The sequence below is a fragment of the Biomphalaria glabrata genome, chromosome 2 (assembly GCF_947242115.1).
Source record: "Biomphalaria glabrata chromosome 2, xgBioGlab47.1, whole genome shotgun sequence".
Taxonomy (NCBI): domain Eukaryota; kingdom Metazoa; phylum Mollusca; class Gastropoda; family Planorbidae; genus Biomphalaria; species Biomphalaria glabrata.
In genome coordinates, this window is record NC_074712.1 from 21,324,536 (window position 1) to 21,351,621 (window position 27,086).

Below are 27,086 nucleotides of genomic sequence, written 5' to 3' on the forward strand. Positions count from 1 at the left end.
TCAACTTTTTCTTGTTAACACCTGGCCTCCGTCATCACAAGATTACTCAAAAGTATTTACAGCCCATTTTTAACCGTTTTAAATCAGGAAACAAAGATAAATCCAACTAACTGAAACATCTTTGTGTAATGAAAAATATCAAACAACGAATCAAGTTAACAACTCCAATCTCAGTTTCTGGTACCTAGTTTGGTTTTTCCTATGTCAGGGGGAACATAATTGTATTGCAAATATTACTTGAATAAAAAAAACACATTTTAGTGAAGCTTATTTGTTCATCCCATCAGATGTACTGTATGATAAAGTTTATAGTTCTTATTACATATAGAGTAGAGTCACTATTGCGGAACAGTTTTCAGCTACTTTTAGTTTTCAATTTTTTGCTCCGTAATGGTTAGACCTATGGAAAAACTAAAAGTATCTAGGCATTGCCCATCCATTTTCCGATAAAAATAGACGCATTGTTTAGTTTTTCAACAGATATTTAAATATATTTAAATTTTACATTCAAATCGACTGAGATATGGTCAGTCACAATTACGGAACAGGATTTTTTAAGAAGTCACAATTGCGGAACACTGTAAAAATGTCGGAACAACGACTATATAAAGCATATATTTATTAGTCTTATATAATACTTGAACTCCTTATCTTTTACATTAATTTTATTTTATTAAAGCTTAAGACAACACATTGTCACTTTTTGATCCTTTACCTCTTTAATTTAATTGACGTCACACTACCCTGATTTTCCTTTCAAGATTTTATTTTCCACTATTCTTTAATTCTTTTTTGTTATATTAATATTATATAGGCTTATATGATATTATTTGATATTATGATTTGTCCTCTTTTTGCTGGACGTCTGGTAATCATAAATTATATATTATATGCCATTTTATTCTCTAAATGTTTTTAAATTATGTATACTAATACAAACTCATATTTAAATTCCGATAATCTAAATCACTGTAAATATTAAGCTAAATGCGCAGGTCAATTAAATGACATCTATAGTGTTCCACAATTGTGACTATCTTTAAAAAGGTAAAAACTGGGTAAACACCTCCTGATTTTTTAAAAATTAAATTACTGGTAGATGGCTATGAAATGAAGTTTTTCCACTTCCATTTATAAACTGAAAAATTGGTGTATCATGCAGGTAATGTGTCATTATCATTTTTAAAAAGTCTTAAGCCCTGACGTATGCGGTTCTCCTGGTACGTGAAAAATAATGGACGATTCCACACCTGTCAACTTTAACCTGGAGTCAAAATTAATTTTCTGCTATGAAAGGAAAACCCTTATATTGGAAATGTAGAGAAATGGACCATTCGCAGTACCGTTACAGTATTTTAGCAGAAAATTTCAAAATAAGTAGATTTTAACTAATTTCGACGAGCTGTTCCGCAAACATGCCTGCTCCGCAATAGTGACTCTACTATACATCTTTTTCATAAATCTAAAGTTTGTAATGCTTTGAAAAACTATAACTATATATACCGGTAGTTAAAAGTTACTGGAATATTTTACAAATACTTACTTATTTATTTGTCTTTTTAGGCCAGCTTTAAAAAAAAAATATTGAACTAGTAGTGTTGACCTTGATTTGTTTGCTGTAAAATGCCAGACTTGATTTTTAGTATCATGTCTGACATTTGGTAAATGCATCCTGCATTCAATGTTGATTTTATATATAGTCTGACATTCAGTGTTGGTTTTCACATGTTATTTTTCAGTTTGTTGTTGAAAGAAAATGTTTCATAGTTACCAAAGACAAAATAAAAGCATGGCCTTATTTCAATTGCATTAACTGTGTATGAATTTACTGTGTACCTGCATTGTGACTAAACATTAGACTTTTTTCTTTTAAACTTTGTTTATTGAGGCGAAAACTGAACACAATGCAGCAGTAAACTGCTTTCAACATTTAGGTTTACATTGCCAAAAATTTGCTAAATGTCAACAACGTAGATCATAAATATATTTTTGTATCTTGTATACCACTTTAGTTTTAGTCATCATTAATTCTATGATTTCCTTTATAAATTATGTACCTGAACATTTTATTATATCTTGCTACCATAGTGTACAGGTTAGCCCTATTACCTTGGCAACTCAGTGTAAATATACTTATAAAGCCACTTGATTTTTGAATGTTGCATCACTGCAGGTTACTAACCTGAAGGTGATAGTTGGATTAATTTAATGTTATGTTAATTTTTGCATTGGATTTTTTTTTATAACAGACAATTAAAGAGCAGTTGGACTCTTTGAAATAATTTGTTGTTTTTTTTTAACAAGAAAGGATTGGTCATGACAAAACACAAACAATGAAATCTTCTTAATTAAACCATTTCTAGTTGGTGGCTGTAGAGTGGGAGCATTCTAATACAGTGTCACTGTTGAAACAATTTGTTCACAAAAATGTATTTTTGATGCATTTTTAAGAATAAAATCTTTAATTAATACTTTCAGGTTTTGTGGCACTGCAAAAAAAAAATTCAAAGTTGTTTTGATTCATCTAATTAAAAAAAAGAGCCTTTGTCTTTCCTCTACATTTTCAGATAGTAATAGAAATGTACATTGTCTAAGTTCCAAATCATTTCTTTAGGTTTTATAATAATGAACAGAAGCTAAGAACACTGTAACTTTACAGACAATAGTGATAGCTGCATATTAATGGGCTTTTAATGCCATGAGTTACAAGAGTACTTAATTTTCTGTTTCATGAAGTGTTTACACCTTATAAAACGAGAGAAAAAAATCCATTATTGAATATCTGTGCTCACTTTTTAATATGGTTTAACAGAAATGTACAAAAGTCTTCAGCCAACACTGGTGAATACATGTACTCAGAAGTGAATTAGTTAATTTATTTATTTTTTTACTTAAAAATTGACCATTTAAAACTTAAGATTCTTCCATTGAAAAAGAATGAACATCAAATGTCAATTTTTTAGTTTTATTTGAAGAATCCAATGTAACATTCATTAATAAAAATATTCATACAAATATTTTTTACCTTGTGTGTTTATATACCCAGTATTTAAGGAAACAAAATTATTTATTAAATAAGGTTGTTTGTATGGTTCGGTATAATTCTGTTATCCACCACAGCATTCTGTGATTCAGCCGCAAGCTATTTAGCATCTCTACCACCAAAACCCATGCAGATTTAAAAGGAAAAAAATATTTTATCTCCTCTTGCTAATTTCTTACATTATTGGAATACTCAATAGTATAGAGCTCAATCAAATCTATTTTAACCTTTTAATGAACTATAATTTAAATATTTCAACACACTTTGATAGTTGTGATAAATTAAAAACATCACCAACCAAACTTTTGAGAGGATCAATGAAGTTTATTATAAAAATTATAACCACTAAATTGTGCACACGCTTACAAGTAATATGATAGACTTGCCAGCTTGAACTTATTAGCAACCTCATAATACATTTGGCTTGAATAGGAAACTATTTTATCAACAATAAATTATTCCAGGAAACAACAATCTCTCGACCAATATCCCTTTAACTACGTTAAAAATAAAAGTTCACAAAAAGATCTGTTATTCATTGCATTGTAAGAAAATATAAAACAATGATTTTAAAAAGGAATGTTTTTTTTTAAATTAGTTTTAAAATCTTATCCTTAGTCTGTACAAGTTACAAACACACGCAAGTTTGGCATTCTAATATTTTTCAATGAGTGATAAGCTCATAATTGAAACCTTTTTTCTATGCCATTATCTTTATGAAGTGAAAACTAATCATAACACACAGAAAACAAAAAAAAAAAGAAGTCACAATTATTACATTGGCTTTGAAGTCAAGTAAAAAGATGTCCCATTCTTCTAGTGGATCTAACCAAAACAGCTGCCCTTGATTTGAGACCATCAAACAGAGCAAGTATCAGCCTGAAACAATAAAAAAGAAATGAACTAACTTTATGTTAATTTTAGAATTTTAGAGTCAAAAGATTTTTTTAAGTTGACAATAAGAATTGTGTCAATGAATATAATCAAGTCATTTTTTTTAAAAACATGCTTGGTCTTTTTTTTTTTTATTGTTGTTTATTTGTTTGTTGTTTTGGTAGTAAAGTTTTATAAAGAATAATTACTTTAAGCTTGCATAGTTTTAACTATATTAAGTACCAAATTTTTTTTTTTTTAATTAAGCTTTTATGTTACAATCAGTAGTTCTGAAAGAAAATTTACTCAGGACTATCTTAAGTGCATTTCTCAAGACCAACCAGACACCAGAGGCACTGGATTTATTTTATACAATTAGATACCAGTACTAATTGACTTCTTTAATAAACTACAGCACAGTCATTTGTGTAAATTAGCAAAATATTGCATTTTATCATAAAATAATAGTTTAAAAATATCCTTTTTTTGATAATTCAACCCCGACAATAACTTTGACCAACATGACTTTTTATTGTAATGTTTCTCTCACTTATATGCTTTGTAGCTAAAAAAAAAAAGGTTCATTTTACAAGAAAAAAAAAAAACCTAATTCACAAAAGTATCCCCCACCTCACTAATGAATAAAGCAACATCAATAATTAAATTAAAAATCTTAACAAAAAAAAAACAACAAAAGATGTTTAATAATAATAAATGAAAATTGTCGGTGCCATCAACTGGAAAACAGAAATTGTACACAATGAAATTGAAGCTTCCTCTATCCAGGCAGCTGGAAATCAAATATAAACATCATTATACCATATTAGTTCACTTTAAACAATACACACATAACAAGAGACAAATGGGTAGTTCAAATCAGGTAGTTTCTACCATATGTGGCTCATTCTCCAATTCAAAACTGGAAACAAATATATTTTTTAGAACAATTTTGAAGAAGCTGAAATACAAAATGTATCTTTTTTTTCTACCATTATTAATTTATGGGTCATTATGAGCCACAAAAAAAATCTACTACCACAATAAAATACCTGAACAATTTAAGTGTGAAACGATGCTATATGTCAATTGATTGCTGTTCCCTTGCTGGCAATCCTTAGGTTGGCATCGGCTCAACAATCAGTAACTTCACCAAATTTGTATCATCGCTTCAGGGATAAGAAAGTCATGTATGCATAAACATTGAGTTATGATCATATCACACTCGTTTTATCATTTAGTTTTTCAATGTTAACCTTGAAAATTCTCAGTTGTATTTTTCTGAGAAGTTTAAACACAACAAATTTCAACTAGCATCTTTTTGCACATTGCACTGACTTAAAACAGATGACCTTCCCTTTTCTCATGACTATAGATGATAGATGCATAAAAATAAGTTCCAAAATTACAATTAAACCTAATCATCAAGGTTGAGTTAATATGTACAAGAGAGAGCCATTTTCCTAAATCTAAATCTTATTTATTTTTAATTTCATCTAGGAAACAAAACATGCTTTTTAAAAGTAGACTGACTTTTTTTAAATCAACACACAAAATATTACTCTCGACTTAAAAGGGAAGGAAAGCATTTCAAAATTTCTTTACAACTAGAGCTAGTGTATTCGATTTTCTTTAACATACTGTACTAAAAAATATTTAATAAAAACTGTTTTAAAAATATAACTTAACATTTTTTAAACACATTATAAGTTTTCGTTGAAAAGAATAATTAAGTTGTGTGTAATTAATTAATTTTTAGAAATCAAAAAGTTTGTAAACTAACCTTAAAAAATGATCCACACTTAAAAGGTTCTGTGTGTACCATCTTGTTTTGTTTTATTTCACACTATTATACTGATTAGTCTAAAACATTACAAATAAAATTACCTACAAAAACTTTGGGACTTGTACAGCAGGTAAAATGTTTAAGACAAAATATTATTTCAATATGTCAAAACGTGGTTCTATCACTTAAGAAAGTATTAAATCTTAACTTCAAAACAAATATTTTTACACATTTTTAAATACATTCAACACTAACAAATAAGCAGTGATATGACTTCAACAATAACAAAATGTCTGTTGACTGCATAACCTAGTCAATCAATTAATTTTCATGATACCGGATTAATCTTAGATTTAAAAAAAAAAAAGAACTAACTTTTCTTTCATAAAATAAGTAAAATTTAAACTTTTTTTCTTCTATTGTGTTCAATAAAATACAGTTTTAAATCATTAATTATAGAATTTATATTTTTAATTTTAGAGTTAATATTTGTTCATTATTAGGATGTATTTTTTTTTCTTATCAAAGAGAAATTTAAAAAATTATTCACTTTGTAGATATTAACATGGGTATTTTATGTACAGTAATGCAGCATTAAAAAGACATGAAAATATGCTAAGGAAAAATAAAAATTATTTTTGTTCATGATAAAAATAGAAAATATACAGTCAGATAGAACAGTACAAAACTATAATTCAATTTTACAAATTCTTAATGCCAGCAATATGCACATGTTTAAGAGTACTGCAATTATGATCAAAATTTGACTTCAACTCAATTAATAAAACTAGTAAAAACCAATTAGCCGAAAATAGTCTAGTTTCTTGTAACTGTCAGATTAGTGACTGCACATACAAAAAGATCAATACCTATATGTATGGAAAGACAGCTCTGTACCATCATAAAGTTGTTTGCTTCCTTCTCAATGTAGACTCAAAGGAGGTATAAGAAAAGTGGCACTTACCTGTTAACCCAGCTGGAAAGAAGATAACAAATCAACAACATGAGTTTCTCTCACAGATTAATGTGTTAACTTACCTGAGATCAAAATGGCATTAGTTCATTCATCGATTTTAGTGTCACCTTCACTAGTTATGGCTCCTTCCTCTAATTTGTAAAGGCTCTCCTTCATGTCTCCACTCTCTGTAACTTTAGTTGACTCTTGTGGAGTATTCTCAATGAACTCTGCATTCTCGTCTACAGCTTCTGACTGGCCATTACCTAAAATCAAATAACAGGTTAAGGGGGTCGACGGGTCATGAAATAGTCGATTTGGGACAAAAATATCGATTTTTTAAAAACTGCATATTTTGATAGCAAAATATGTCTAGAATCACTTGGTATAATTCAAATTATTAAAATATTGCATTTTAATACTTAAAAACATGTTTTAAAACCATGGGGGCATCTAAATTTGTTGAAAAAATAAAAAATTCAACTAATTTCAACACACGATAATGCATAAGTCTTAACTACGACCATATCATATTTGGTATCGATTTAAAGAGGACGCTGTGTACTACGTCATTTTCTTGATTGTTTTCCAAGCTAAAACTAATTATAGAAACTAGAACACGAGAAATGAAGTAGATCTCAAGGTTTTTGGTAACATTTGATTGGCTAAAAGGTAGTCAACTACATAGAGGTTTATTTCGATTGGTCTCAAGGCGGCCATCTTGGAAACCGGAGGGTAACTTTAGACCACAATGCACAGCGCGTGTATCAACATCCCTGTAAAGTTTATTACTCAATTCTTTGGACTAACACCTGCATTTTTTGTGTTTTAACAATTTTGGGTTACAAAACAAGGTAAGAATAAATTACAAAAAGCTTGTTTATACTTTTTTTTACAAATCAGATTACTATAATTAGATTCAGAAAGAAAATAGATGTAGATCTAGATATCTAGAGTAGACGGTTAGACGTAGAGACTATCAATTTTCGCGATCATGGCCCATGGTAAAATTTTAAAATTAAGTCAAGAAATGGAGATATTAGCAGATTATGAACAAATTTAACATCTGTAGAGAAAAAAAAAGATATGGTTTTAATTTAATTTTTTTATTCCTAAACCCGACATTCTTTTCAAAAAAGCTTCTGCTACTATGTTAAACACATAATTAAGTATCAAAATGCAAAATCTGAACACTCTAACTATAATAGTTTCAGAAAAAAATCACTTGTGAATTTTGCCCAATTTAATCCAAAAAAAAAACCTGGTGGGGAAAATGTAGCAAACGAATTATTTTTTTTTCTAATTATGCTTACCTTAACTTGTAGTAATACTTTAAGCACATTTTCATTGTAAAAATATGAGAAATAAAAAAAAAATTTTTTTTAAGGTAGACTACCCCCTTAAAAACAAAGAAAACCAAAAATTGTAAACATTTAGTGCTATATACACTAGAAATAGTAGGAAAGATAAAATTGCACCTAGACTTTTGTGGTCATCAATGTTTTTCTCTTCAACAATGGTAGAGGTCTTGTCTTCTTTCTGGTGACTCTCAGAGGATTTCCTCTCTCTTTCTTCTCTTTTTTTATCTGACGAGCTACTGCTTTTACTTTCTCGCTCATCTCTTCTAGTTTTTCTGTCTCTCGACCGAGATCTCTCCCTGCTTCTAGACTGCCGCTCACGTGATCTTCTATACCCAGATCTTCTGTCACGGCTCGAGGATCGTCTAGATGACTTACGATTTCTACTTGAACTTCTGCTACGTCTGCGCCTACAAAATATCATAAAGAAATAATGTGATATTCATAACTCTAAAACACAAGACAATAAGACAAGTTAAGTATACCCTGCTGTATGTATTTACCTTTCTCTGCTCCTACTTCTCATACTTCTCCTTCTATTACGACTTGAGCTTCGCCTCCTCCTCCGATCACGACTGCGAGATCTTCGTCTGTCTCGACTCCTGGACCTACTACGCCGTCTTCTCTCTCTCTCCCTTTCTCTTTCTTTCTCACGCTCCCGTTCTTTTAGTCTCCTCTCTTCTCTCTCTCTTTGCCTTTCTTTTTCTCTTTCTTCTCTTTCTTGCTTTAACTTTGCCTCGGTTGCCTCTCGAGCTTCTAGTTCAGCTCTTGCCTTTTGCTTTTTAAAATAAATAAAAAAATATCTGAGACAATGCACTAAAAAGTCTGCAATTCAAGAAAACTTGTTGAACCCACTGAAACGAGTATTATAATCAAGATAGCAAGGAATATTGAACAAATTGTTCTGATGGATTAAGAAAGAAAGAAATTATGAAAAGTACAGATGAATGCCAACAGAACTCCTGACTGACACGTTTTTCATAGCAATATTTATTGTTAAATTTAATTGCCAACAAAATGATCGGCAATTATAAATTTAATCAATTACTATTAAGCATATCACAGCTATAAAATATCAATGTCTATTGATTAAGATTTTAAAAATTACTTGTATTTACTTTTTTGTTTACGAATAAGTGCACCAATTTCTTTTGAGCATAAAAATCAACATACATTGCAGACCTTGGAAAGGATGGACTACCAGCTAGGAGGTGAAAGCCAGAGTCATTTGGAAGCTGATATAGACAGAAGACAATCTTCTCCAACAAGAAGGATAGACCCCACCCTTCTCAAGCCTGCATCTAACATCACAAGACAAGGCGCAGAGATTCAGATGCAGATGCTGACCAGATGTGGAGACAGCTGAAGAAACCCAGAACAAAAAGGCCTTGAGGAAGATAGCAGGTGGCTTATACCCCAGGTAGTACTACCAGCAAAGATGAGACTTTATCATGTTGAATATAAAATTAAGTCTAAAACTAAGCTGGTCAATCAAGCAAAAGCATCTTCAATTTTTTTTTTTTTTTGGTTTCAGGTACAGTTACCTACCTAGCTGTCATTCTTTTATATTGCTAGCATCTGGATTGGGCATTTATTTAGCTTTACTAAGATTTATAATTACATGCGATGACAAAACAAAATTCTTTTACCTTTCGTTTTTCTACTTCCGCCCTGACTTGAGCATAGCCAGCATGCTGTTTGCCCATCAGATGCTCATCCTGCCTCTGAGGGGCATCTCCAACAATTAAAAATGCACCACACACTTCACACACTTCCATCTGTTTCATCATGGGAACATCTTCTTGGGCAGGCTAGGCAGACAAAGAATAAAAAAATAATAATTATAACAACTCAACTTGATTCTAGCAATCCCACAGTAGCAGAATTCAACAGCTCTTTATTCAAAATCATCTGCGTAACATTTGGACTATATTTTGCTAGATTTGAGAGTTCAGGAGCTCAAGGTAGTTTTTATGTACGCTATTTTTTAAAAATTTTATTGACCATACAATTGTAGGGGAAAAAATAGCCTGCCTTGAATATGTGAAAGCCTAATAGACTTGTAGGAATTTTAAATCATTTCTATTTTTTGTTTAAAGTATTCAAGTGTAAAAAACAAAAAAAACAATGCTAGGCAGTATCCTTCACAATAACCATTGATTTAGGGTTGTTGCACTTTTTTGTGTCTAAATAATAATTACATTTGATACTAAAACTAAGTTTAAATGACAAGTAAGTTGTTATAAATAATCAATTATTGCATTGCTGCTAATTGTCATGCAATTACTAATTTATTTTTTTGCTAATGCCAATTAAGTTTCTTTGAGAGAGTAAAATTGATGAGTGGTTCTAGATCTGATTTGTAAGTTACATATACTGCAAATCAAAGTTAAAATAAATATATATATATTTAGAAATTGTTAAGTTTATAAATGGTTTGTTTGTTTGATACTTGGCACATTTGCACAATCTAGGCCATTTCGTGCCCATCTATTAATGGAAAGGAATTGAAATAAAAAAACTTTTTTTCATAGTATGTGTTCATAGTATGCATTGATTATAACTATTACCAAAACAAAAAATGAATTGAGGACAAAGAAATGACACAGCCAACTAATACAAACTTAAAGACCAACTGTAGAGTTGTTTTTTCGAAATTGAGATTGATTTAGATAGTAGATAGCATTTAAGTTAGTTCCTAGAAATTTGAGATTTTAGAAAAGTGTATTTATATTAGAAAAAGTAATTTGAAAGTGTCAAAAATAACAAAGATTTGAAAATCAGCTTCAATGGCCGAAAGCGGAAGTGACATAGTGTAATGGACTGAGAAAATGTAAATAAAAATAGACATGGCTGGATACGTTATTGATAGCGATTCAGACCATATACATATCTAGATCTAGCTGTCAAACAATTTTAAATGATACTTATGATGGGATGGACCAAAATGAACATAGAAGAGAGCACCTGGTTGCATGCAGCCTCAGAATGAGACAGCTGGAGGTCACTCACGAAGGCTGCTGGATACACAATTGAGACCAAAAGAAAATCCGCTGCTGAGGACAAAAGCAGAAGGCGAAAAGAAAATCCAAATCGGACAATGGTTATGCTTGCCCTGGATGTGGCAAAGTTTGTAGGTCACTGCTGGGGCTGTGCAGCATTGGGAAATTATGCATTCCTCACTAATCTTCGGACTCGAGGACAAGCCTTATTATTATAGCCTAGGCTATAGGGGATACTAGATCTAGATAATAATAATATATAAGGTCTCATGCCTAGATCTAAAAATAACAAACTTATATATAAAAATCTATATATCCCATATTAAGTTTATATCGTCTAATGTCGATACTAGTCTAGATCTACTAGTGACTAGACCTATCCCCTATTTATTATGGCTATAGTATTGGCCTCCTTCAGTCGTAGAACGACTATGGTTCATCTCAGAGCACACTTCCTCATGTGGATGTGGAGCCCTATTTTGGAGAGACACTCCCGTCCACAAATAGCACAGGTGGCTTTTGCTTCGATGGTAGAGGAGCAGGCCATTTTTCGGATTGTACGTTTTTCTTCCTGAGCTGAGACCCAAGTTCTTTCAATGTCCATAGCTTTCTTGGTCACTGTCTCTCTCCATCTGGTGCGGTCTAGAGCTATGTCTTCCCTATTGTCAGTATTGATGTTCACTGATTTGAGGTCCCGTTTTATTATATCTGAATAACGGAGTTGGGGGCGACCAGTTTTTCTTGTGCCAGTCGCGAGTTGACCATAGAGGATGACTTTTGGGATGCACTTGTCCTCCATTTGGAGGACATGCCCAAGCTAGCGCAAACGGCGTTGTCTCAGGGCTGTTAAGATCTCAGTATTGCACACTTTTTCTTTCCATGTGACCTTCAAGATCCTACAGAGACATCTCCAATGGAATGAGTTCAGTTTTCTCTCTTGCTTTGCGTAGGTGGTCCATGATTCACTGCCATACAGCAGTGTACTTATGGCAGTGTACTCATAACGCATGCCTTGTAGACTTCCATTTTGGTCACCGTAGTTACCTTCTGGTTTTCCCAAACTCTTGGCCTGAGTCTAGCGAAGGTCGAGTCAGCCATCCCTATGCGTTTTTTGATCTCCTCTTGTGCCAGTCGCGAGTTGACCATAGAGGATGACTTTTGGGATGCACTTGTCCTCCATTTGGAGGACATGCCCAAGCTAGCGCAAACGGCGTTGTCTCAGGGCTGTTAAGATCTCAGTATTGCACACTTTTTCTTTCCATGTGACCTTCAAGATCCTACAGAGACATCTCCAATGGAATGAGTTCAGTTTTCTCTCTTGCTTTGCGTAGGTGGTCCATGATTCACTGCCATACAGCAGTGTACTTATGGCAGTGTACTCATAACGCATGCCTTGTAGACTTCCATTTTGGTCACCGTAGTTACCTTCTGGTTTTCCCAAACTCTTGGCCTGAGTCTAGCGAAGGTCGAGTCAGCCATCCCTATGCGTTTTTTGATCTCCTCTTCTAGAGACAGGACATCTTTACTTGTGGTTCCCAGATAGCAGAATTCGTTTACGGCGTCCAGCTTTTTATCGTCTATGAGGATGGAGGGTGGTGCTGTAGCAGGTGGTCCCATAACATTTGTTTGCTTTATGCTAATAGTCAAGCCATATTCTTTACAGGCCTGAGAGAAGCAGGACATTAGTGACTGAAGTTCCTCTTGCGTGTGTGCCACTACCGCTGCGTCATCCATGAATAACATATCTCTTACGAGGGTGGTTCTGATTTTAGTTTTGGCCCTCAGTCTGGCAATATTTAGGAGTTTGCCATCAAATCTGGAATGGAGAGTTCTTCATTATACACACAACATTTGTTTAGTATGTTCCTTTTCACTTGCTAGGTTTAGATAAAGCTTCGAATCAGGATTGAATATTATTATGTCATAGCACAAAACTCCAGCAGGATGTTAGTTAACATCTTCGCTGGAAGTGGCAAAATATGTAGTTTGCTAAATATGTAGTTTGCATTAATCTTTCGATTCAAAGGCCAGCCTTATTTATTAAACACAATTCTTGAACAACTTGATAAAATACAGTCCCAAGCACTAAGATTTGTCTGTGGAACCTTTAGGACAAGTCCAGTAAATGCGGCTGAAATAATGGCTAATATAGGTCCACTAAACCTTAGGAGGGAAAGGTCAGTACTGACCTGCTATGAGCGGTATAAAAGGCTGGATGAATACCTCCCAGCTAGAAAACTAGTAGATGGTTGGAGATGCAGAAGACATATCCAGATGCAGTCTTTTATGCATCATGCCACTAGACTATCTGATAAAGCTGGCCTCTCCACCAACCGAAAAAACATTCAACGCTTTCATCCCCTTCCCCCTTGGTGTCGCCCAACGAACCCAGACATACGCTTGAAACTAGTAGACCATAATGCCACTAAGCTAAGTCGTTTATCTAATGACCTTCAAATGCTAGCTCTGGAGACCATTAATACCTTCAAGCCCAGTGCTATTTTTGCATACACTGATGGGTCCGCATCGATAGATTCTGGAAGAGCAGGCTATGGAGCCTACATCGACTTTCTTGGCTCTTACTCAGTCAAAATCTTTGGACCATGTGGTAGTGTTTGCAGTTTTGATGCGGAGACCAAGGCAGTCTGAGAAGCCTTAAAAGTCATTGACTCTCAACTAGGCGAGGGACATTTGAGGGCAACACAGATTGTTGTGGTCACTGACTCAAAATCTGTACTACAGGCTTTGCAAAGCCCCGGACCATGGCCCCCCAATATCAACACTGTCATCATAGCTTCACATAACATTAGAGAACGCTATGGCACCCCTGTAATTATGCAGTGGGTACCGAGTCACATAGGTGTGACTGGCAACACAATTGCAGACTCTTTGGCCCACCAGGGAGGGCAAATTCCACCCACTGAACAGGCTGTAAGCTTTCATCAAGCCCTGGCTATAATTAAAAAAAACAGAAATGGAAAAGTGGTTTGAGTGCTGAAACAAGTCCCAAAAAGCCAGTGGAGTGTATGAGGCGCCCTGACCGCACTTCCCCGTGGTGGAGGCTGTCCAGGCCTGAGAAAGCTATTATAGCACAGCGCAGGACAGGCCATTGTCCTGTTGGCTCATATTTCTCACGGCTATGGCCAAATTTTGATTTACGGTGCCCCCGCTGCGGGGAAGAAGAGGAAACCGTGCCTCATATTCTGTTTGACTGCCCCAAACTTGCTGGACTCGACAGGTCTGGGAAACCCAAAATTCTCGACCTGTATGGTGACATTTGACAGCAGGGTTTCTGTCCAGGGCTTTTGCAAGAGAGGATTTGAGCCTCTAAAGCCCTTACTCAAATGGAGTTTGATGATGATGATTAAACACATTAAATTATGAATAGCTCTGCATTTTTTAATAAAATGTAGTAGGATAATCTCTTTCATTTATAGTCTAAACACAATTTAAAACCTTGTTACAGTTATAGATTAACTTGCTAACTTAACTATCTAATGATTCTATTTCAATTAACAAATGAATCAAAGGTGAGATAAATGAAAATTCTTCAATTTTTACATATAGATTTATAGAACTATTTAAGTATATAGGCCCTAATATATTTACGTAAGAGTGTAACAAAATCCATATTTCATATATTATAGAATTGGTAGATCTAGGTCTAATTTTTGCCTTATAGATTAAATTTTAGAAATTTTGATTTAGTAGATCTAAATCAGACTAGTTTTAAGTCTAGAGTCTAGGTTAAGGTTAAAGCTATTTGCTAGTGTTGTACGGGGTGTTGACTAACTAGATTTAAGCTAAATATAATCGTGTAATACAATAACTAGATTAAATGAGCTCTACATTGTTAATGTTTTTTTCCCCCATATTGGGCCTATTTAGGGATGACTAGGTTAATAATCACTATTAAGTGTGTGTGTATATATATATATAGGTCTAATTTCTAATACTACTATTATTAGATCAAGACTTCATATAATCAAATTTAGATCTAAATTTAGGTTTACTTCATACATCATTAAAGATCTGAGAAAAGAAGATCTAATTCTTGATCAAAAGCAGTAGATCTAGAACTAGAATAAGCCTGAAGCAGTAACATAAGCCATAAATTGTGTACGTTGACTAAAACGAAACATGTGAACTGAGGCGCTTGGTACTGCATGGGCTGAAACACTGTTTGCTTAACTAGATCTAGAATAAGCAGACAAACAGTAACATGCAAAGCCATAAATTGCGTAATTTGACCTAATTTCCCCAATCCAGTTTTTATAAATTGGTCTCTTTTAGTCACGTTTGTTTCCAGAAACTGTCATTCCTGTAAAAAGGAATAGGGAAACACCCTAAGCCATAAATTGAATAATTTGACATAGTTTCCCAAATGGCTTCGAGATATGAAATTTAATAGTCCCTAAAAAGCACATTAAATTACTTATATCTAAATAATTACAAAGAATATATGTATAATATTTCATGTTTTCTTTAAGCATTATGAACCTAAAAAAAAAGTAGATAGATAGATAGTAAAAAAAGTGACCAAAAAAAAACAACAAATACTTACAGTTTCAAGTTGGCGTCTTTCTTCTTTCAACTGATCTGCTAGTTTCATGACCCCTTGAGCCTCTTCTACTTTTCCTTCACACCCCAATTCCTCAGCCTAAACAAAAGTGTTATAATTACATACATTGGTCAGTTTAAGCTTCAACACTTTAGTTTGAACAAAATATAAGTAGGTATTAAACACTGAATGGCAATAATCATATAATGAAAACTTAGAAAATTAAGATATATAGGAATAGAAATATATTACTATTATAAAACAATAGGTAAAACTCAGGGATGGATTGCCTAACTTTTAACTACTAATAAATTAATAATGTGACAACTGAAGGGAGGCAAACTCAACGAGGCACATCAATGTTTATTTACAGGACATCACAAATACATGTAGAACAGCATGTCTTAAGCACAGCATCTTTACATCAGCTCTCACTTGGGCGGAAGTTGTTCTCTCTTGCGTATATATATATATTTTTATTTTTTTTAAAAAAGGGAAAAAATGCTACTTAATGAGAGATGTTTTTTTAATATATATGTATATATTTATTTCCTTTTTTTCAGAATAATTAACCACAAACAATTAATTCATTAATTGTTTAATTTTTTTTTATTGATTATGTCTTGTCAGGTTCAATGAATAATTGTGCAAAGTTTTAACTTGATCTGAGATGGGGAAATGGCAGAAAAAAAAACATGTTCAAACTTTTTAACAGACAGAGTGAGTTGATATAAGCTTTGTAAATAAGGGAAGGCAATTTATTGAATTTTTATAATAAGATATTATTATGGCTGTCCCAAATGCCAGCCAATGGGTCCTTTACGGGTTTGCAATTTGTTACATTAACTTTTTTAACCCACGAAGCGTCTTAAGAAACTTTCTGTGGCGTTCGGGGAGTTTTAGCATTTTTTATGCATGTTAGAAAATGGTCTTAAAATGCCATAAAATGAAGGTTGATATCCATGTTTTATATATCAGATCTGCCTACCAAAAAAAAGGCCAAATGCGTAACGCTGATGGTCAAAATGCGTATTTTGGCACCAGAATGCGTAACACTTAAGCGATCCACTATTTTGTCATATATATATATAATATTAGATCTAGATGCCATGATTAGATCTACAATCTAAATCTAGATCAATATAATATAATATTATAATCTACTCTAGATCTGGGCTCAAGAGTGTTACCGATGCCGTGGATCCGCTACAAACGTAGGTCTACTCCAAACTTTCGTAGGCCTACCTTCATCTTTGATCTATTCTATACCAAGACTAAGAATCTAGTCTAGATCTAGACTAGATGGTAGTAGATGTTATCAATCTAGATCTAGTCAATCTAAATCATGCTACAACTACATCGGATCCAGAGTGTAGAGTAATGAAATGTAATAGAACCATGACATTTATTTTTTTATCATTTAGCGTAATGACTAGCTAGACTAGATTCTAGTTAGATCTATTCCTGTATAACAAGTTATCTAGATTCTAGATCTAGAATCCAGATCTAGATTAGATATCTACAATGTCACTCAATGTGTTTTGAATAGATAGCACTTTGATATTTTATTCTATACAAATGAATACGGGAATCAGGGATTCAACATAGATCTAATTAATTTCTACTAATGAACTTACAAAAAAAAAAAAAAAAAAAAGTCACGTTGGTGTATCAGCTAACTGACGGTACCAACCTGGTACCAACCCGCCACTCCCTCACTCTCGCGTTCTTCATTTCTAGACTAAATCTAATTGCTGTTAAGAACCAATCAACGTATAGATCTGGACACAATGTGTTCCCCCACCTTTTCTGTCCCCCCCCCCCAACAGGACGCTTAGCGTGACCTCCGTGACCGCTCGTAAGCTAGTCAAGAGAGGGGAAAAAAAAAGGATACGAAATGCGTAACGCGACGGGTTAAATGCGTATTCGCGTACTGACGGTCATTTTTGGGAGATTTTGCGTAACGAATACGCATTTTGCGTAACGGTAGGCAGGTCTGATATATATTCTGAAAGGTAATTGCACAGCAAACACTATAGATCATATATTGAACACCTGAATTTAATCAGTTGACCTTGACCCTGACCTACTTGTTTGCTGACCTCTGTGAGAAACATTTTTAGAGCTATAACAAAAGTTGTGATGAATTGGATAGCCCATTCATTTTCCTTTATAAATATATATATTTTTGTTAAAAATGGACTATTAGATTTGAAAAAAAAATTTTTTAGTGAATTGGTTACCCTTTTAATACAAGTAACAGTGAAGGAAAAAAAAAAGATAAAAATCATTTTTTTTTGTTCAGTTAAGTTAAAAGCATTTAAAAATTGAAAAAATAGAATAATTAATGCATAAAGAAATCAATAATATCATGAATATGCTTCAATCTATCTTAAAATGTATTAAATTTCACTAAATTTTAAGTAGGTCTAGGTGTAGATCCAGTCTGGTCTCTAGTCTAGTTCTAGACTTTAGATCTACGGACATAAATTCATCGGCCACTTCATCAATAGATCTAGATCTGATATGTAAAATATTCTCATTATTCCTAGATCTAAATCTAATTGTAATATTAAAAAAGAACAACTAAAAGTATTTGAAACTTTATGTTTTGTAACATCTCATGGACCAGGGCTAGCATCGGATATTGCAAGAAAAATTTGCCTGTGAATAATCAGCATATAAACACAAAAACAGATGGGGAAATGGGCTATTTTTGGATCTGACAGGAAGAAGAATGTCTAATAGATCTGAAGTTTAAAAATGGTCACTTTAAAACGTGCATTGGAATAGAAAATCAGCAATCTAATGTCGGCAGATTATATCGGCCGGGACGCCACAGAAACAAAATGTCGGCCGATATAATCGGCTGTCGACGCTTCGCGGGTTGAAAAATCTGACTACATATTAATATTAAAGTGATTTTTGAATAAAGTAGTTATTACTCCAAAATGCAATGAGCAAAACAAACATGACTTACTTGTTCAACAAGGTCATTGATCCGTTCAGTTAGTAAAGTGATTTTTTCCTCATTTTGATTGCTGACACTGCCATTCAACTAAATATAATGAAAGCAAAATTTTATCTGTTAAGATGGCTAAAGTTATTTTATAATAAGGTTTACTAATACTTAACATGATTTTCTAAAATTTAAACTTGTAGTACATATAGTTTATAAGCTCATTTTACAAAACAATGTCAGCATTTCCGACACCTTCTCCTTAACAGAACATTTCGCACGTTAGAGAATTTAGCAAAACACTTTGCTAATATTTAAACAGGATTATTTCTTGTTTGCTTGAATAAAACAATAATAATAATTAAACCATAATCTAAATTTAGCTTTTTTTATCTATTTTCAATTATATATAATTAGGCCTTATAATAGAATACATACAAAAAACATTTGAATAAGTTTGATTAACTTTGAAGAATTGTGTACTTGAAGATCATAATTTTGTTTTATATCAGGCACTATATTGGTAAAATGAATTCTTAACACTGGTGTGATGTCAAGCCTGTTTGTAGAATTGGATTTTCTTGCAACATAATAAGAAAATCCTGTATCGCACAAAAAGGTTGTAGAAAAAATTTTATCTTCTGCATTTACTTTATAATTAATCCACATGTAGACCTATTCGTTAATTACTCCAATAATTAGTGGAACACTCATTCAGGTCTCATGGAACACTAGGAACATAGTTTGGGAAACACTCCCATAAGTTAACTTACACTTCCTTGCTGACTATTTAAAGCCAGCCTTTGATGACCACGTCTAATACGTTTTTCCACATCAGTAATCAAATTTTGTAGAAAACGGATGAAGTCATCTTCATAGCCACATTTTTCAAACCTTGGACTGTTTTGATATCTGAAGATAAGTTAGTATGTACCAAGTTTATTAGAAATAATATAAAAGTGAATCATTAATATTTAAACTCTTTGACACAAAATTGTTAAAAAAGAAAAACACAAAATTCCCCTTGAAAAATATCTGCCCATTGGGTAAGTGATGATTAATTGGCTTGTTAATGAAGACAAAAGATAAGAAAAGTGAAATGTGACCAACACAGTGACACTGTGCCCATTGAATATACTGCATTCAGGGACATTCTATGCCAGATTCCATAAGGATTTAATTTCTGTACTTTTGATTTAGTGCCATGACCATTATTTTGTCAATGGTACCTTATTTTAAATACATTCCGAAATTGCAATTAGAAAATAAATGACAAATAAATAAATGTTTAAATTGTACACCACTACCTTTTAATTCAAGCATTTTTTTAAATAAAAATTAAGTGTTTTACTTACTCTTTTCTGAGTGCTTCATCATGAATTTTAGTACAAGGACCTAAAAAAAAAATATATATATATTTTAAAGATCATCATACCTCTAAATGTAACTTGAAGAGCATGATACAGTAGCCTGCTAATTGTTTGATTAAATGCTTCAATAAACAATGCTGAAAACAAATAATAAAGATACAGGAATTATCAACCCTTCCAGGTGTAACTGAAAAATTATTTTACACTTGACTCCTGTAGTTTCAACCAGAACCATTAAAAAATGAACACTAAAAATATTTTAAAATTTGATCAGGCAGTCAAGGCATAAAGGGGTTGGGATTCAAATTTAGGTCTTACATTTTTCTCCCTTTCAAAAGAAAATACACAAAACTAATACTTACCAAGATCAGCACGTGTATTGGTGAAGAGCTCATGGGGGCAAAATCCACATAGAAAGTACTTACAAACCTAAAGATATCGAATGGGAATCTTTATGTATATTTTAGACTAAAACAAAGAGCTATGACAATTTAAATTAAATACCGACACTCAGGGTGAATTGTAAAACTTAGTTATCTATAATGTCTGTAAAATATAAAGAATACAAAAAATAATAATAACAACCAAAGATTTTTATTTACTGACTGGAAACAGCCTTGAAATTCTTTATTTATTTAACTTTATAAAAATGTCCAGCCAGTATGCCAGTTGTAATAAATTAGCTAGATCTTGCCTCCAAGTATATCAAGATCTAGATCAACTATTTTACCAATGAACCTACTATGCTAAAGATGTAGATATGGCACCTGAAAATGCTGAACATGCTCATAGCATGCATAATCAAAAGGGTTTTAGTGGAATAAGTTTGATTAACTAGTACAATAAAAAAAATATATAGAAATATAATATATTGTTATAACTCTGCCATGCGCACTGCCATTCAAGATAGCGCAGAAGGTGCGCACTGCCAGAAACCAGACTAGGAAGGATGTTTACATGAGAAGTGAGAATGATTTCTGCCCAAGTCTAGAGCCGATATGAAAATGCTGTGCTCAAGGCAGATGTTCTATGTGTTTGTCATGTCCTCTAGTAAATAAACACATATATCTCATTGAGTTGCCTCCCTTAAGTTATTACAAAATTATATATATATATATGTTCTGTTTCTAGACAACTTTATGTACTTCTTCAACCATGACTACCTCAAGCTAAATCTATAACACAATTAAATTCTTTGCTTTTCTAGATTTCCATTCTATTTAAAAATGAACATTCAGACATCATGTTTTGAAAATCTAGTCCTTCTATCATAAATCTTATCTTATAAAATAAAAATGTTACTTTAAAAAAGGTAAGATGATTTTATTGACAATTACATCCTATGTGTGTACCTAGGTCAATCTAGTCTAGTCATGTGTGTTAACTTAAACATCTAGACTTGTATATTTATAGATCTATATAGTATATATAGATCTAGATTCTAGAGATACAAGTACATGTGAATTATTACAATTATGATTATATAAATGATACAATGTAATGAATGTTTGAATGTAAGATAACAATCATTAACAATGTGAATGTGATAGTAAGATCTAGAGTGTCTAGACTAGATCTATTCTACATCTAGATCTAACCTATGACAATGTCGACTATGATCTACATTTACAAGACTCATCTAGAATAATTTGAATAAATCTAGATGATAGTAGGTCAAGATTCTATTCTAGATAGTTGATCTCCTTCTCTGCTAAGCAAACCCTCAACTTCACAAAAGGCCATACACTGTGACCTACCTAGATTAGATCTAGTTGACCAAAAAAATAAAAGTGTGACCCCTGCACGTCTCAGTGATTAAGACCTAATTTGGTACCTGATCGATCAAATATTGTCCCTCCCGCTACGTTTTTTTTCGGGCACTTTGTTGATGATACCATGTTTGGTACCAACCTAGGCTGATCAATTAATAATTGGGGCCAAGGAGAGACAGAACAAAAGAGAGGAATAGCAGGATTTTGCCACTCTTAAAAACATTTTTTTTTTCATAATTCATAAATATTAGGTCCAACTCCGCCCCTCATTAGCACTATGTTTAACAATATTCCCTTTCTTTTTACCCATTCACATCACACTTAGTTTAACTTCTAAGACAAAAACAAAAGTAAGAAAATGTTACAAAAATAAATCAAAGAAATGCTCATTTCCAAGCCTTAGTTACATCCTTTTGATAAACATTTTCATCATTAACATAGTATAGTGTTCGTTAGTGCTGTTAGTGTCATTGATAGTGATAAATGAATTAAGGAACATTAGGAACACCCCATTTTTACACAGTCACAACAAAGACTATGACGTGTTTTCAGGCCTATTTAGAAGCATTTTAGATAGGCCATGTTTAGCTGATGCAGGCGCCATGGCCGAGCGGTAAAGCGCTTGGCTTCTGAACCGGGGTCCTCTGAGTCCACCCAGCGCTAATGGGTACCTGATATTAGTTGGGGAAAAGTAAAGGTGGTTGGTCGTTGTGCTGGCCACATGACACCCTTGTAAACCGTAGGCCACAGAATCAGATGACCTTTACATCATCTGCCCTGTAGACCACAAGTGGCACAAGGTCTGAAAGGGAAACTTTACTTTTTATGTTTAGCTGATACTTAAAAATTTTCTAAAAAAAATTTCATTAACCCTGGATCTACCCTCCTACAGTAGTTTCTTATATCTGAACACTGACTTTCGGGAACTAGGTCAATTTTTTTTATTTGGTGAAGGTTTAACTTACAAAAAAACTGAAAGCAGATTCTTATTATTCAACTAAAGGACAATAAAAGTAGCTGTGTTCCTTTGAATTATCACTCATAGTTTTATTTTATTTTAAAATAAATAGGGTCACTTCATGCTCCTACTCTGAACGCAGTTTTTGTGCTTTCCCTTCAATGGACACTGAGCACCGTCAATAAACACCACTATGTAATTGCTAATAAATTATATCTCTGTGAAAAATTAAAAATTATTAAGATTGTATTAAAGAAGTAGAGTCACTTCTGCAATATGTATTTATAGTCTACCTCATATTGCCTCTCTCTCCCTATATATATTATATTATTTATTAAATAGTTTATTTATTTAAATACCTATATAATCTATGCGTAGAAACAGACAGAAATAAATCTATAGAGATCATAGATCTATAAATTAATTATTATAATTAACTGAACGTGATATCTTCAACTAAGCTACATGTATTCTCTCTCTCTATCTCTTAATTCCCATCCATGGATCCTCTTCTTGTTTTCATAATTTGGATGTTCGTTTTATTACACCTTAACTGCCTTAACACCCTCTCCCTCCCATAGATGCTTATAATTCTTTTCATGACTCTCTCCCCCTTCCCTCGACTGCCTGTTTGATAGGTAGTGACACTACACGCTTAGTGTATACCTCTCCTCACCGCCAGCTCACCTGGTGTGATACCTGCAGTGGGCATGGTCTCTGGCTTCAAATTAGCAGCCCGCACTTTTTCTTTCATTCATAAATTATTAGATATCTCGATCTAGGTCATGTTTATTCATTGAAAAAATCATAGATTTATTAATCCCAATAATAGTTCTTATTAACTTATTACGATTTTGCTGTCTCCAATAAAGGAGAATGAGTTAAAATCATTATTATTTGTTAGGTCACCTCCTTTTTTAATTTTATTTAACAGCTAACAGTATGTTTTACATTTTTCGGATGTTCCTTCAGAATTGAAGATAGTTTACTTCCTAGTCCAAACCTCCCACTGGACGTCAGGGGATGGGAGCGGGCAGGGTTTGAACTCGGGACACCTCGATAAATCCATGACCAGGCAACCATCCAGTATAACAGTATAAATGTAATTGGAATGTCTTTCTAAAGATGTTTGGAAGCTTATTTTGATATGCCCATCAGCCTACGATCAAACAGGCTCACAATATAGCCCTCATCCTTATATATGAGTGTGAATTGCCAGGGGAGGTTAAAACAACAGCTTTACATACATGGCTGAGAATCTAAAAAAAACTGCCATCTGCTTTGGAAAAGCGGAACAAAACATAAAAACAAATGAATTACAAACAAAAAAAGTGACACGTTCAATGAAGGAGAATTTGATGGGGTGTCCCTTATATAAATATAAGAGCTTACTCTAGAGCTAGATTCTAAAGTCTTTTTAAAGACCAACTGAAGAGGTTTTTATCGAAATTGAGATAACTATTGATTATGATAGTAGATGGTACCAAATATAGTTCCTAAAAATTTGAGTTAAAAGAAATACATATTTATACTAGAAAAAGTCATTTGAAAGTGTAAAAAAATTAACGAGATTTGAAATGGCTATGTCATGGCCGAAAGCAGAAGTGACGTTTTAGCATGGAAATAGGGGAAAAATGTCGAGCTCAAGACACTAGATCTAGCTAGACCGCCTTGAGGATTCTAGATCTTGTTTTTTGTTATTAAGACCAACTTAACGTAGACAATTTAGTCTTATTACTAGATTGTAACTAGATATAAGATGGATTTAGATATCTAATAATATATTTTTAGCTACATATATTTTTTTTAATAATCTTAGTTTAGATGTAGTCGTAGATCTAATTTTAAAGTATTTATTTAATTACTAGATCTATAAAAAATAAATATAAAAAACAATAATATAGGAATATAGAAATATAGTCTTATCATTTATGACTTGTATAGTGACTAGCTTAGGCTATAAGGCTAGGTCACTTCAATAGTGGTCTGTAATATTAATATATGTCCTGGGGAAGGTTCTGTCTCAATCTTTAGTTGGTCTATTCTTGTTTTGTAGTAGGGCCTTCTCAGCCTGCTTCTGTACTAGATCTACAAGATTTAGACTAGTGTCTATAGTAACAATAGTTTTTAGAAAGCATATAATTTTTACATATCATTCTTCTTTATAAAATCTAGACTTACTTTAACTTTAAAAAACTCTTTCACTCCAAGAACTAAAAGAAATAAGATCTACTATACATAATAGTATAGACCTTTATAGTATATTTATATCTAGTTATATTCTAGTAAAGTAGCACTAGATTCCTCTATGCTGATATTAATGTTCATATTCATTTAATATTACTTAATTTTTCATTTGTGTATCTGTTATGTATCTATTACTAAATATATATATATAAATATATTTTTTATTATTTTATTGTAGAAACCTGACATTGGCTAAAAGATTATCTGACGCGTCCAACAGTGGATGGCTGCCTGATTGTGTGTTATGCCAGCTGGACTGTTATTTTATAAGACTGTTGAGCATCTTTTACTTGCAAATCTAAAAGCTGACACTCAATGGCTTAGAAGAAATCCTGTCAGTTTTATATGGTCAGTATTTTCAGTAAGACACTGTTTACAAAGATATTTTAAAGAAAATTTAGCACCCAAAAGTTATTTAGCCAGATAAATAATTTAATATTAGAACTTGAAATATTTAATAGCTTGAACCTAACTGATCAAATATATTACCTCAGCTGTTTCTGCTCTTATTATCTTATTTAAATTAAAGTATTCTGATAATATTCTAATAGTTATAATGTTTTTTGTTTAGACAATAAAGATTATTATTATTACTTTGAAAATATGTTAATATAAGAAAAAGTAAAATTTAAGTATTAGTTAGCAATTCTGTTTTAAAACTGCATTAGGAAAGACAAATTGAGCTCTTCATTGAAATCAGCTTTTTATTGAGCTAACTGCTTCCAATATGGGGATTACTCTTAAACTTTTAAATCATATAAGTTAAGGAAGCTGAATTTGTACTTAGTGTGCAAGTAACTATCTAGCTTTGACTTGTTTCTCCCCACCCCATCTCTACACACAATTACACATTATCATTCCAAGGGCATTTGAATAAGTGAATTCCATTAGTCAAGGAGCTGTTTCTGCAACCATAGTTTCTAGCACATATATACATCTATTTTACTATCATTAGTATCATCGTTATCAGAACGAAAAATACAGGTAATTGAAAGAATTGGTGGTGTACTGCACAATATGGAGGACAGAAACATTGTGTTGTGGTCAAATACTGGGTACGCATGAATGGATCTAAGTTAAACCGGCTTGCTAATCGTGATTAGCTTACACTCATAGTCATAAAAAACTACACGTGGACTGTAACAAGAGATATAGAAGACTGATCCATGTTGTACGGTGGACTAAAACTCGATACTAGCACGCTTGACTAGATCTAGCTAGGCTAATCCGGCGAACATTAATTCGCTTACCTCTAAATTTAGTAGCGTGACATAATTTCCATACTATGACGTCACTAACCCGTGTAGTGAGGGAAACAGACATCTCGAATGGCTACGAGACTAAGACTTTTTAGTGTCCCTAAAACCCATATTAAAATGCTAATTATTTTGTGCCAATTCAATTGATTTTATTGAGCCTCACCCTCACAAATGAAACTCACTCAAATTTTCAAATGAGGGCTTGGGACCACTTGGGTGTTAGATTAATTAGATAAAGTAATTCTAGCGCCTACATCTAGTGCAATAATTAGATCAAGACCTAATGCTTAAGATTAAAATAAATTAAACTGACATCACTGCTATTCCAAGACAAATCCTCTGGCTGTTGTGAAGGATCCAAATTCCTCGTCCTGCCCATCAATTCATCTAATAATGCTTTAGCTTCGGCAGCCATCTTGAACGTGCATTAGAAATATCGATATTCTGAAGCATTCTTAAAATATCGATACCTAAATTTATCGCCAACCACAACTACTTTTAAAAACTCAAAACAATAAAATTGGCAGAACAAATTAATTTTGTCTATTATAGACCTAAAATCTAGATCTATCTAGAAAAACGGAGCAAGGTACTTTATTGGCGCCATCCTTGAGGATCGCCACCGAAAAATAAATTATTCGATAAATAACAAAATTTAACAATAAACAACAATATATATATATATATATATATATATATATATATATATATATATATATATATATATATATATATATATATATATATATATATATATATATATATATATATATATATTAGTATATTCAACTAATTTTGTTCACAAACAATGATTTCTCCATAAAAATAGGACCGCCCCCCACTCAGAGGGCTAGAGTGGGGAGGGCAGTACATGCAATCTCCCCCTTACCCCACCGAATCGGTCAAGATACCAGAAGGGGAGCGACATAAGATAAAATGTATAGAT

At 32.7% G+C, this 27,086-nt stretch overlaps 3 protein-coding genes across 7 annotated transcripts in view; 2 read left to right on the forward strand and 1 right to left on the reverse strand.

Moving 5' to 3' along the window:
• Positions 1-3,017, forward strand: part of LOC106051654 (ADP-ribosylation factor-like protein 6-interacting protein 1) — a 29,187-nt gene extending 26,170 nt beyond the window's left edge. For all 4 annotated transcript variants that reach the window (XM_056022060.1, XM_056022056.1, XM_056022057.1 and 1 more), the window contains one exon: positions 1-3,017. In XM_056022060.1, the coding sequence (XP_055878035.1) occupies positions 1-110 (110 nt within the window). In that variant the 3' untranslated portion in view covers positions 111-3,017.
• The window catches only part of LOC106057162 (ribosomal L1 domain-containing protein 1-like), a 187,793-nt gene that overhangs the window by 102,311 nt on the left and 58,396 nt on the right, over positions 1-27,086 (forward strand). The gene's annotated exons all lie outside the window — the stretch shown is intronic.
• On the reverse strand, positions 2,952-26,604 carry LOC106057205 (luc7-like protein 3). 2 transcript variants are annotated; one of them, XR_008776744.1, is made up of 12 exons: positions 26,454-26,604; positions 20,267-20,333; positions 19,890-19,929; positions 19,308-19,446; positions 18,556-18,633; positions 15,579-15,674; positions 9,662-9,823; positions 8,516-8,790; positions 8,133-8,422; positions 6,738-6,920; positions 4,966-5,082; positions 2,952-3,922 (listed from the first exon to the last, which is right to left on the reverse strand). XR_008776744.1 is itself a non-coding variant. In XM_056022040.1 (11 exons), exons 1-10 carry the CDS (start codon positions 26,553-26,555, stop codon positions 6,760-6,762), a joined length of 1,410 nt encoding a protein of 469 aa, XP_055878015.1. In that variant the 5' UTR covers positions 26,556-26,604; the 3' UTR covers positions 2,952-3,922; positions 6,738-6,759. The 2 variants fall into 2 exon arrangements, 1 of the variants encoding a protein (XP_055878015.1); XM_056022040.1 differs by lacking the exon at positions 4,966-5,082.